The sequence below is a fragment of the Ambystoma mexicanum genome, chromosome 4q (genome assembly GCF_040938575.1).
Source record: "Ambystoma mexicanum isolate Mex_15411 chromosome 4q, UKY_AmexF1_1, whole genome shotgun sequence".
Taxonomy (NCBI): Eukaryota; Metazoa; Chordata; class Amphibia; order Caudata; family Ambystomatidae; genus Ambystoma; species Ambystoma mexicanum.
The window spans coordinates 794,442,732-794,454,901 of record NC_090928.1 but is presented as its reverse complement, the minus strand read 5'-3'; the positions used below and the strand labels follow the sequence as shown (position 1 = coordinate 794,454,901).

Here is a 12,170-nt window from a genome sequence, read left to right as displayed (position 1 = left end):
CAATTGAACATAAATAATAAACATTACACATTGTAAAGTTCCGGTTGCAGCACATCCAGGGAAAATCTGCGGTATTGTCCACTGTCGCTGGGGAAATGTTGTCTAATGGCAAGTACCACACAGGCAGGTATTACTCTCCGAACGCGGTGTCCGAGCCTCCCGTGAAGCCACCAAGTGAAGCAACGATAGGCCACCACCCTGTACCACCTGTGAAAATGAAAGATGCAAACTGTATTAAAATGACAAAACTTTCTTATCACTGTCGATTCAGGTAAAAAATGTCATTCTGCTTTGAAAAAAATTCTAGAAAATGCACAATATGGAACCAATTTACATGCATTCGAATGATATGTAGATGTAATTTTATATGTGGGAGACGACCATGAAATAGTAGTGGCATCACTGACATCACAACCAGAGTATACTTACTCGTTACTCGGATTACGCGGACGAACAGTGCCGCGAAGTTCGTGCATAAGCACCATCATCATCCTCAACACGGTCCGTGAGAGGCAGGCTTCCCTGAACTCTGGCAGCTCGGTGATGCATTGCGGACTTGGCTCGCCTTCCGAAATGTAGGCCAAGCACCCGGAATTTTCACGGCAGCAGCAGTTCTCCTCCTCAGTTGGCATTAGCTCGCACCGATTGCACGTGCACCAGGTGGAGACGCCGTCCATGCGACATGGTCCAGGCTCTTCATCCGTTGACTGGTCCTCCCAACTGCCGTCCGAATCCCCATCGTTTTCGCGTGCTTGCCTTTCCAGTAGTTCTTCCTCGGTGTACTCGGGCTCGTACATATCATATACGGCATTATTGTAGCCATTGTGTGGTAAAGAAAGTAAAATAATTTACAGAGATGGTACAGGTGTTCACAAGGCCTAGAAGCGGCGAAGGTAGCTGACCAGAGCACAGAAACGAGTCACAGAATACTCAAAGTAACACAGAGAGTAATGGAATCGAAAATCTGCTGCTGTGTGTTGTGAAACGGTGTGTTTATACTTATTGAGGAAAGAGGCGTCCTGCCATTTCCATGGCGACACTTCATTAGCTGAGGCGCAGCGATTGTTGACACGAAACGTGCTTTGGCGTTGGGAAATGGGCGGTACGCGTCTGCTGATGTCAGGCTCAGGGGCGGGGGATTTGATTTAGTGCCGCAAAAGCAGGTGAGCCAGGTCGATGGGGGGAAATGATAGGATTATCAGAAAATGGCAGCTGATTTCGAGTGCGTTAATGGACGAAAAGTCGGGTAAGGTCCATAGGAAAGTTTTCTACGATCTACCGATTTATGCTTAAAAACACATGGCCGAACCGTAGGGACAATAAAAAAAAAGTCCCGGAACTATCCTTTAATGGTTGCACCAATGTCTCAGCAAAGCTACAGGTCTTGCCAGCCAACTGAATCTGTCCCAGAAAACACTGCTTATTTGCTGCTAGAAAAGCATCTACATTCTAAGGAGAGCACAAAAGCACCATAACTTAGCAGTGACCCGCAAATAGATGTTTCTATTATTTCAACTGTGCGATTTATGAGATCACCTCACAGGCGACATTAATGTGCTGTGAACAAGCATGTTAATGATGACAATACTCAAATAATCATTCTAATTCAGAAATCAATGTTGTCTTTATTTTTCCGTGATTCTAAAGTAACTTTTCAATAATTTAATACAATTAGATTGGTTCAACAACACTACAATTGTTTCTAAAGGCTTAGCAGTATTTTCTTAAAACTGCACGGTCGTTAAGTGTGGAAAGTAATGTTTTTCTATTTTTACAGAAAATGCAGTTAAAAAGATTTTTTATACAATAAAAAATAAATGTCTTTGCAAATTTAAAAAGGTTCCTAAAGAACAAAACTTTAAATATATGTATTTACAATAAGGTATAAATAAATAGCCTACATAAAATATATACAATTGTCCTTAAATACTGGCAGTTTTAGGTGTTTACAATGGCCTCCAATGGTCTATCTTTCCAGCTCTGCTTCAAGTATTTCTCCCCATGTCTCTGCATCCATGGGACACATGCTTTTCTCTTGAAGGACAGAAAATGACTGGATGTTGCTGTATTTGCCACTCAGCCATGCATTCTTCACTGTACACTTCCGATAGTTCCTAATCAAAGTGACCTGTTAAAATATAATGACAAAATTAGAAGCCTTGAACTAACAAGAATATACTTGGCTGACACCACACAATATCAAATTCCATGCGCACAGTGTCTTAGTGTCCCTTACCACAATCACGGTTTAGAGAAAAACTTAAAGCAACACTGGGGCAAGTAGAGTTATTGATACAACTCGCAAATAACATATAAGATTTTGAAACAAAATGTCTTATGCATCTTTAAGGGTTTTTAGGTGGTAACTAGGCTCTTCATCATTCTGAGGGCCATGAATTGTGTACCATCAGTTGGTAATATTAATACTGACTAATACAGAGCTTAGAAGGGGTCCATCTACATGAAGTGCTAAAAAAGATCAACAACTTATAAGGAAATGATGCAAGTACAATGCCAACATATTGAAATTCCTAGTAAATTGTGATAGTTGCTGTTGTCTGATGGCAAAAGCTGCCAATTTGTTGGGAGTACGTGTATGTGTGCTCCTTACTAGGGATGTAACGGTATAACGGTATACCGTTAACCGTCACGTTGTTTATACCGGTATACCGTTTATACCGTTAAGTGTGCTTTTCAATCTGATTTGGAAAAGCTGCAGTAAGCACGTGCTGCGCAGTCTTGGTCTTGCAATGTTGGATGTGCCGTCTGCCAAGGGGGCCTTGTTTGGCAGACACGAGCATAGGGAGAGTGAGGCCACATTAGTAAATGCAGCTTTGCTGCTGTGACCGCTCTTTCTCTGTGATCAGTAGATTAAGACTCAGAGGCATTGCTGGAGGGGGGCTAAGGGGGCTATATCCCCTGGTCTTTTGGTTGTAGCCCCTGATAGAATCTCAGGAGCTACAACCAAAAGGCTGGCTAGCCCCAAGTCCCGACAGTTCCGAAATTAGCAGAGCCCCGGGTCTTTTCCAGACCTAGCAACACCCCTGAGTAGGGTCAAAGATCAGCCGACTTTGCGCACATTGTGTTGAAAGCTGCCCAGTACCTGAACCTTTGTGTTACCCATGCAAAGCTGGTAACGATGAGCTGACTGACTGGCTCTACAAGCATACCAGAGACTCCAGTTCATAGAGTGCCCCAGACCTGGTTTTCATGGGCAAACTAGAACAAAGTTATTTTGTTTCGGGCATTATTTATTTGAAAGGCAGCATACAGATTTTAAACGTTTTCAGACAGTCATGCTGCTCCGTGCTAAAGGTAAGAGCTTCTATGGTGATTGTCCCGATTTTCAATTTGCAATTTGCAAGACCGCAGGGACATCACGAGGGTGAGCTGAGGGCCTGAACTGAAAGTGAGCATTTTATTTTTTATTTTGTTCGTATGTAAACAGTTGTAATAAAACGTTCAGTGACTTGCAAAACAGTGGAGCCAGGAGCCCTTTGCTTAGCAACCACTCAGCCAGCAGGAGCAGAAATGTATCGATTCAACCTGGCCCGGCATCATGTGCCATTATTTCAGTAAGTTAAGGTCCTACTGCACTGAGCAATCACACATTGGAACAGCTCTTGCTCTGGCTGTGCAAATGGTTTAAAAAAAAAAAAGAAAAAAAAGAAAAAGGACAGCCAGTGAAGTCATGCATATCGAATTACTCTCCCCAAGGTTTAGATTCAAGGAACTTTCTCATGGTCATGGATCGGATAGCCACCCCGTTCTATTTTAGCTTAGAATTCTGGGATTTGTAGTTTTCCCACCAATTTGAAAGATGGGGAACTACACATCCCAGAATTCAAAGGGGGGAATGAACTGGATGCCCTTCTGATGCATGTCCAAAAACAACTTTGGCTCTGTAGACCAGGCATGGACTGGCCTTTAGGGCAATAGGCCCATGGCCGAACCAAAAACGCAAAATGCTGGTGTGGGCCAGTTTTTTGGGTCAAAGTGGGGCACTTTTTTGGCCAAAGCGGGCCAGTTTGATGAGTGACTTCACTATGCGGCTAATATTTTTGGCCACTGTTGCTGAATAAATATTCTTTTAAATGTACAATTTGCATCACATTTCATCAAAAATCTCCACCTTGGGTACTATTCAAACAGTGTTCCAAAAGGAATGAATTCCCATTTGCAACTGTGGCCCACTTTTATGTTGGTAGCCGAGACAATTTTATGCCCCAGTCCGACCCGGCTGTAGACTGTGTGAACACTGGGCCTATCAGTGCTTTCTGCTAGTAAATAAACTGCTCCACCCCCACTGTCCTCTGTTTAGATTTGCACATTGGCACTAGAGTTGTTGCTTCACTTGATCCTTCACCTACCCGTCTTCTGCATATGGCACTGGACTCAAGCAGGCAGGACATTCAATTTGAAGTATCCAGAGCAATGGGGGTGAGATATTTCTTAGGTCTATTCTCAATTTGTGACACCACCCATGAAAGCATTCCTCCCTCTGAACTCGCATAACAAAGGTCCTAATGCAATCAGACCTGGGGAAAACAGTAATGATGGGGCGGTGGTGAGGTGGTGGTCTAGGCCATATTTGTGCCGACATGTATTTTAACTTTGTCATTTTCAAATTAATTTTTTGTTTGCCACTATCTTTAAGAAGGTAAATGAGTATGTATTGCAAGAATCAAGAAAGAAATCAACAGCGTCCACTGAACGCTGTCCCTTTAGGACTACATGGTCAGTGGTGACTCAGACATCAACCCTTCATAATACACCAGGCAGATGGTAAACAAGCTATAGTGATTAGATCACTATGCAACCTTTTGGTGTGTCTGTGTTGGCTATGACATTTTCACAAAAGAAACACAAGGACATGGGCTTTCAGACCGCACATGAGTGACTTTTCTCCCTTTAACGGGAGAAAACTAACTTTTTGTCGAAGCGAGGGGTCATAATGCCCATGCCAGGTGGTTCCAAAAAAATGCAAGTCGAGGACAATTTTCAAAGCAATGACCTGTGACTGAACAGCAAGCTCATTGCTCAAAATGTGCATTATAACACTTCCACTAGTCACTCTTTCATTCAAGGCGATCAACGAGTGAGCGCCATGAAAGACCAATTCTGCAGCCGCCTTAGATTCCTGGAGGATGAACTAAATATGTGCAGAGACAAGTTTCAAAATGCTACCTTGCTACAACTTGAAAATCTTGCCTGCGTATTTGTAAGTTAACTAAAAAGCATTGACTAATGGTATAATTAAAGAACTTCAAATGCAAAAAGGCAATGTACAAGTAGTTTCAGTTGGAGCAGTTTTTAATGCCATTCCGTAAACCACACGTGCCTGACACAAAATCAATATGCTATCAATAGGAAGAATAAATACAGTGCCAAAAAAGAAAAGGATATATTTTGGGTTGGCGGCTTCGGGGTTTATATATTTATAATGGATAATGTTTTCTAAACATATGACAATGGGGGATTTCCCTGGTTCTATCATTGAATTTACATATAAATCTCCAACCGTGACATTTACTCATCTCTACTGGTATTCCCTGCTGCCATACCAAAGGGTAACATGTCTGATTACTGAACACCTTTTGGCCCGCAAGTAAACTAAAGACTGTAACGTAAAGAGAGAGTGCGCGTGCATGCACACAAGCGCATACTACCATCAGCATCCATTGATCTGTGGCATGCAGATTATCAAGATGGCAACATGTTCATCTTCACCAGTAGCCAGTGGGAGAGCTAAAAGCCTAAATGACCACTTAAGAAAAGCAATTAAGTTTACTTTGCCAGTCGCAGCAGGGCCCCCCCCCCCTTTCTCTCCACACGAGTGTTTGGTGGAAGCAAGGTGTGGCATTTCAGTGGAAAGTATGTTGAAAAGACCAATCCTGGCCCTGGGTGCCTGGTTTTGTTTGCGACGATAAATCTGACAATTTATGACCTTTTTAAGAAAATATTTGTTAAGATTAGTTAACTCCACCTGCTATACCGCGATAACCATGGTATACCATAATTTGGCAAGAAGGTTATCATACCGCCATAAAACTAATACCGTGACACCCATACTCCTTACTGCATGACAAATAATTATAATAGGTTGTATGGTAAAATGTCCCGGCAAAACGTATCACATGATTGTAACGTGGACAGGTGATTGCAACAATAGGCAAATGGTGAAGGTTCAGGGGCATGTGATCTCAAAACTTACATTAGCAACAAAGAAAACGTTTTCACTAGACACATGTCAAAACAGTTGGATTTGGATTTGTTACTGGTTGTTTTCTACCTTTGCACATATATTTTTTCACAATAAATAAAACACACAGACATACAAACGGAATTGCTTGTGGACACATACATCACCAAACAAAGGAAGTAATACCCTTAAACGCAATCCTTTTAGCCTTCAATCTTTCCAAGTCCTGACCCATTTGCTGAAACGCAAAGGGCAGCAAAAAACAGAATTGGCTAAAGAATAACTTTTTTCCCTACTTGCTCAAACGTGTTTTGCCTGCAAGTAAACAGCATAATTTGACACAGTGACTTCAAGTCACATGAGCACACGTGGTCCAGTCCTGGGCTTTCATGTAATAGATCAATGCATTCTGGGAGTTATAGTCTTTTTTCAATGCAGGGCTGGTAATAGGCTCCTCGCTTTTAAAGGAAGGCTTGCATTGGCTGCAGCCAGAGTATCCTTCGAACGTTATGCAAAACGCAAGCTCCAAACATGCATACTTATATCCAGTTAGTTATGATTCATAGATCGTCAGAATGATTCCAATGGAACAAATGTACTGCCAGGGTCGGATTGACCCGTTGGCCCTTCGGCCGTGGCCGGGCCGAAATCATGAAGAGGCCCTGGGGGATGTTTCCTGAAGCCCACGCCTGGGCCGGACTCACTTCAGGAACTGGCCCCCAGGGCCTCACAGGACGCAAGTTGCAAAGGATCTGTAAGTAACTTACAGATCCTTTGCGGCCGCCGCCGGCCAGCCGCAGATACAGAGAAAGGTAACACCGAAGTATTACCTGTCTTTGATAAATCGGCGGGCTGGCGGTCAAATGCCTTTTGCCCATGACACCAGCAGCGGTCAGTGTTTCAAAACACTGGGGGAGCGCGGCAGGTTTGGCCGGGGCAGGGGCTGCTTCAGCCCGGCCTGCTCCCTCCCAGTGATTTGTTACAGACTCTGCTCTCTGCCTGCAGCAGTGAGCTGCTTTAGTCGGCAGCGTGGGCCAGGATTTCTGTGCCCAAATACAGCTCAGAAGGTTAGGTAAGTTGCTGCGATGTTGCATGTTTAGACCTTCCTGTATAAAGCCTATGGCTTTTTTCAAATGCCTACTGCAAAATGGGTTGTATTCAAATGTGTTGTTTCGAGATGGGCATGGGTATGGCTCTTCGATCCTCTCTGTGTGGGAATGTCTGTTTCCTTAGCAAAATCAAAGGTTGGCACCTGCGTTGCTGAGCGCCATGTCGGTGCACAGTGCATGTTTTGTTATTTATTTTTTATTTTTTATTATGATCATTTAGTGTCAGCCTCGTTCGGCATAACTGGTGTCAGTGATCATCGACTGCCTTGGGCTTAAAAGGTTCACATAAAAGTGCATAAAAGTGCTGCTGCTGGTCGAAGCAGGCTGAATAATTACACAATAATACAAAATAATTGCTCTACAGAATAATTGCTCATTTTACTATAGTCAATATGACAGCTCAGTGGGTTGAGCGCTCGCTGCTGCGATGAGTGTGTGATTTGCAGGTTGCAGGTTCGAGCCATCTCAGCCTTTCATCCTTCTGAGGTCGATAAATGAGTACCAACACAAGTTGTGTGATATTGTATGCATATTTGTTCTATAAAAAAGAGCTTAAGCGTAAGTGCTATACAATAACATTATCATTTGGCCTTGGACGTCTACTTGCATTCACAGTAATTTGACAATATGGATCTATACACACATATATTAATGATACATATGGTGATCCATTCTTGTATGAAATGAATATCACATTAGTGAAATCATAACCAGATTTTTCGTAGTGTACTTTGTTCATGCCACTCCTGCGCCTTGGGGCTGTGGACCCTGTCACAGAACTGTATGCAAAGTTATGTTATTTTATGAGTTGTGTTGTAATGTAACAGACACATGACCCCTCCATAAGTAGCATTTTCTGTAAAGTTGTGAATTGGCGCGATTCACAGATGATGGTTTGAGGGCCGCTTTTTTTGAGGTGCGGGGTGGGCCACGTTTTTTGAGGTGAGGTGTGGGCCACTTTTTGAGGCGAGGGGTGGGCTAGTTTTTTTTGGGTGTCCGGGCCTATTTCTTGTCCCAGTCCGAACCTGTGTACAGCTTGCTTTAAGTACCCCCATTCTTGCTTTTCTTGTGGCACTCAACGTGTGGCTTCTTTCTATGAAATTAATATAAATTTGTCAACTATTTTTGTACAGCATTAATTATAAATGATAATGGGCTACGCATTTGGAAATGATCAAGTCATCATTTTCACATTTCCCCAATCAACACAATAGGCTGTCAGAAACATCAAATTAAGTGCCACAGAAACCATCGGGACTATTTCTTTTTCAAGGGAAAAGGAACATATGTTTAAGTTATTTAGTCACTAAAGTTCAACTAGACCTTTTAGGAAGCGCTCTATAGATGCATAATGTGAAGCATATATGCTTCTCCACTTGTCTAGCAGATGTGCAAAAATGCTCCAATGTAAGCATAGCAAGCTCTCTCTGCAATCCCCTCCACATCAAAACAGGGGCTAGAAGGAGTAAGTTGCTTGCCTGCAACTCCTGTTCTCCAGCATTGGTATGCTTCATAGATTCACATGCTGTAAATATTCCCGGCGACAAGCTGGGAATCCTCAGTGACCTTATAGATATAATGTTGAAGTAAAAATGTGGGTGCTATCCACCTCGTTATGGGTGTACTAGCCCCATCCAATGGGACATCAATTGTGAGGCTCCTCCCACTCAGCCTTCCTCAGATTCTGACCAGTCATACTGTATTTTGTAGTAGACTCAGAGGCCTTTTACCTAGCCGGGGTGGAAGGAGGGCGCATGTGAATCTATGAAAGATACCAATGCTGGAGAACAGGAGTTACAGGTAAGCAATTTACTCCTTCTCCAGCATTGGATCTTTCATATATTCACATGCTGTGAATAGATTGTAAATCAATATTAAATAGGTGGTCATAGACAGGTAAAACGGCCACTTACCTTACTGAAATAGATGCTGCAGAACCGCTCTTCCTGTTTGTACGTCTGCTGTGTGCCGATTCTCCAAACAATAATGTTGAGTAAATGTATGTGTCACCTTCCAGGTAGCCGCCTAACAAATGTCCCTGAGTGACAATCTTTTAAGTATTTCAATCAGGCGATGTACCCTGGTCTCAGCCTAGTATGCAGTGCACAACCAAAATGCTTATTCTTATATATATATATATATATATTTATATATATATATATATATATAATATTTTGAGTGCTACACCACTCATATCACACCCTTTTTCAAATACCCTGGGTCACGATGGACCAGGAATCAGGCTGGTTGGTAAAGGTAATAATTTATTTATTTCAAATTGAAATCAAAACATATACTTTTTTAATAGGGAGCAGCAATCACCAATGTGGTGACAATAACAGATAAGAAAGTATGTAATGCACTTAAATTCACCCTTAAGCAACACAGATGGAAAACACCAGAGAAATAGCACACATTTGGCTGGTTTGGAAAGATAGCACTTAAGTTAGGATTTCCCCCTGCAATATTCCTCCACCCACAACTAAGCAATTCTAAACAGATGTAGGGAAGCAGCAGGTAATCAGGAATAAGGAATAATAAACAGAATTTGAATACAACCTTCCCTCCCCAAACAAGAGAGAAAAACGGATTAGAATCCCTACTGTTTAAAATGACATTTCGGAAATGGTTGACTAAACACTGAAAATGTTCAAAAATCCTTAAATCGGTACAAATTAGCAACATGCGAAAGATACTAACAATCATAAGCAATAGTTTGAGCAAACGTAAACAATTTGAATTGGAATGGAAGGTTGAAAATAATTTAGAACAGAAATAGCACATGTAAAACTTTGCCAAAACGTTGATTCCTGCCTAAAATTAACCAAACGATTTTTAATAAAAATGGGTGAAATACACTGATTTTGAGTGCGCTTCTTGGGTTGGGATGTAGCTATAGGTTTTAGGTACACTCTGGAAGTGCTAGCTATTAAACTGAGGGAGATATGCAATGTAGAATGAGGCGTTTTTAGAAAAATCGGGTGGTTGAAACAGAAAAGAAACTCAGTTTGGACAAGAAAATATTTACTATAATTTTACTCTAGAGTATTCAGGCTTAGAATACCAAAGAGGGACAGAGTAAGCTCTGGAGTTGATTCATGACTTCAATCCCAGATCGCCAGCGCTTGGCCTGGCAGAACCAGACCGACCGTCGAAATAGGATTGCTAGTTTAGGATTTACACAAGATAAAAATGACTAAAGAAATGGCGCTTAGCAAGATAAATCAAGACAGGATTACAATAAGGATTCTGACAATGTTACAAGTTATTAAGGTAAGGATAGGATGGTTTAGAGATTGGGATAGGACAAGGCAAGCTATGGTTTTCTATGATTCCTGTTAATACTTACAGTCCACTTTAATTTAGGATCACACGGATCGGGTCTAACCAAGGACTGCTGTGAAAATCTGGCGGAACAGGATCAGCTGGGCAAATCTGGTCACTGGACTGGCCCTTCTGGTTACTGGATGCTACAGATTAGCGGGATGGCGATTCTGGAGCAGGCATGTATCTAGTAGCAGCAAGCCAAGCTGGATGGGGGGGGGTGTGTGTGTTCCCCCCCCCCCGTGGGGTTCCAAATCACTTAAAATGGCCTAAAAGACATCTGTGCCAATTTTTACAACTTTTGGAAAAATGGGCTTGTGGGGACCTGTGTTTATTTTGGTGTGTGGATTTTTTTTCTTTTTCTCAGCTCTGCCCCCGTAGGCTGGATGTGGTATTGCAGCCATCAACACACGGACAGGAATTTAAACACACTTGATAAATCGGTTGCCCCACATGCTTAGGCCGCAGATTCATAGGAACCATTTATAAACAAATTCAATCATGTTTTAAATGGCCTGAACTCTGCATATAAATGTAAAATAATTAAATTAAGCTGTTTTTTGTGTAATTTGTATGTTTACAGAATTGGATATAATTGATACGCAACGTAAGTCTTCCCTCACTGCACAAACACTTCCAGATTCATTTTAAGCATTGGCTACTTTTGTAACAAAGCAATCACAATCTGACTTACTTTACATCCTTATTTTTCTGTGATAGTGTTGAAGTCCCCATAGGGGTGGTGTGTGATGATATTGAATTCCACACTGTGAAGACAACACATAATGTGCAGTGATGTCCTCTTGTCCACACTGTGAAGACAACACATTATGTGCACTGATGTCATCTTGTCTATAGTCTGATATGTGAACTAATTGAATTTTGGCAACACATTTTGTCTGATTATACAAACATATTCACAGGGTTAATGTTTAATTGATTCTAATTTAGTTTCATTACAAGTTCATCTGTAAGGGGAAAAAGTGGCAGTAATGGAATTTGCGCCACTTTGATCAATCTGCTGATATAAGGGTTATTGAAAATGGACGCTACTTCCTCTGGTGGAATTAACCCTGAAGAAATTAGCGCTGGAGGAATAAGCAATGAAAACCAGTGTTAATTTCCCCAGGGCTAAATCCTCTCATGGAATTAGCGCTGGACATATAAATGCTAATTCCATCCTATCTTCAGGTTAAAATATTGAACGAAACACTGACAAAAATAGTGGCTGATTTTACCAAAAATACCGAAAAGGTGAAGGGAAATGCATTCAGGTGATGCAAATGAAGCCACAGATGCACCCAATTGGCCATAAAAGGGTATGTGAATATGAATAGTATGTAATGATGCTGAAGTCCCCATAGAGATGATATGATGGTACTGAGTCCACCAAAAGGATGGTGTGTGGTCATGTTGAGGTCCCCACTGGGATGTTGTTTGATGACATAGAGGTCCTCACAGGGATGGTGTGTAATGGCAAAGAAGGCCCCATAAGAATTGAATAAGAATTTGCATGGCATGGCAAAGAAGAATTG

At 41.8% G+C, this 12,170-nt stretch overlaps 1 protein-coding gene across 1 annotated transcript in view; it reads right to left on the bottom strand.

The window, feature by feature from the left end:
• Window positions 1–1,605: 1,605 nt before the first annotated feature.
• FBXO48 (F-box protein 48) overlaps window positions 1,606–12,170 on the bottom strand; it is a 134,452-nt gene continuing 123,887 nt past the window's right edge. The window contains exon 3 of the mRNA XM_069608359.1: window positions 1,606–2,128. Coding sequence (XP_069464460.1) covers window positions 1,967–2,128 — 162 coding nt within the window. The 3' untranslated portion in view covers window positions 1,606–1,966. The remainder of the gene's footprint in view (window positions 2,129–12,170) is intronic.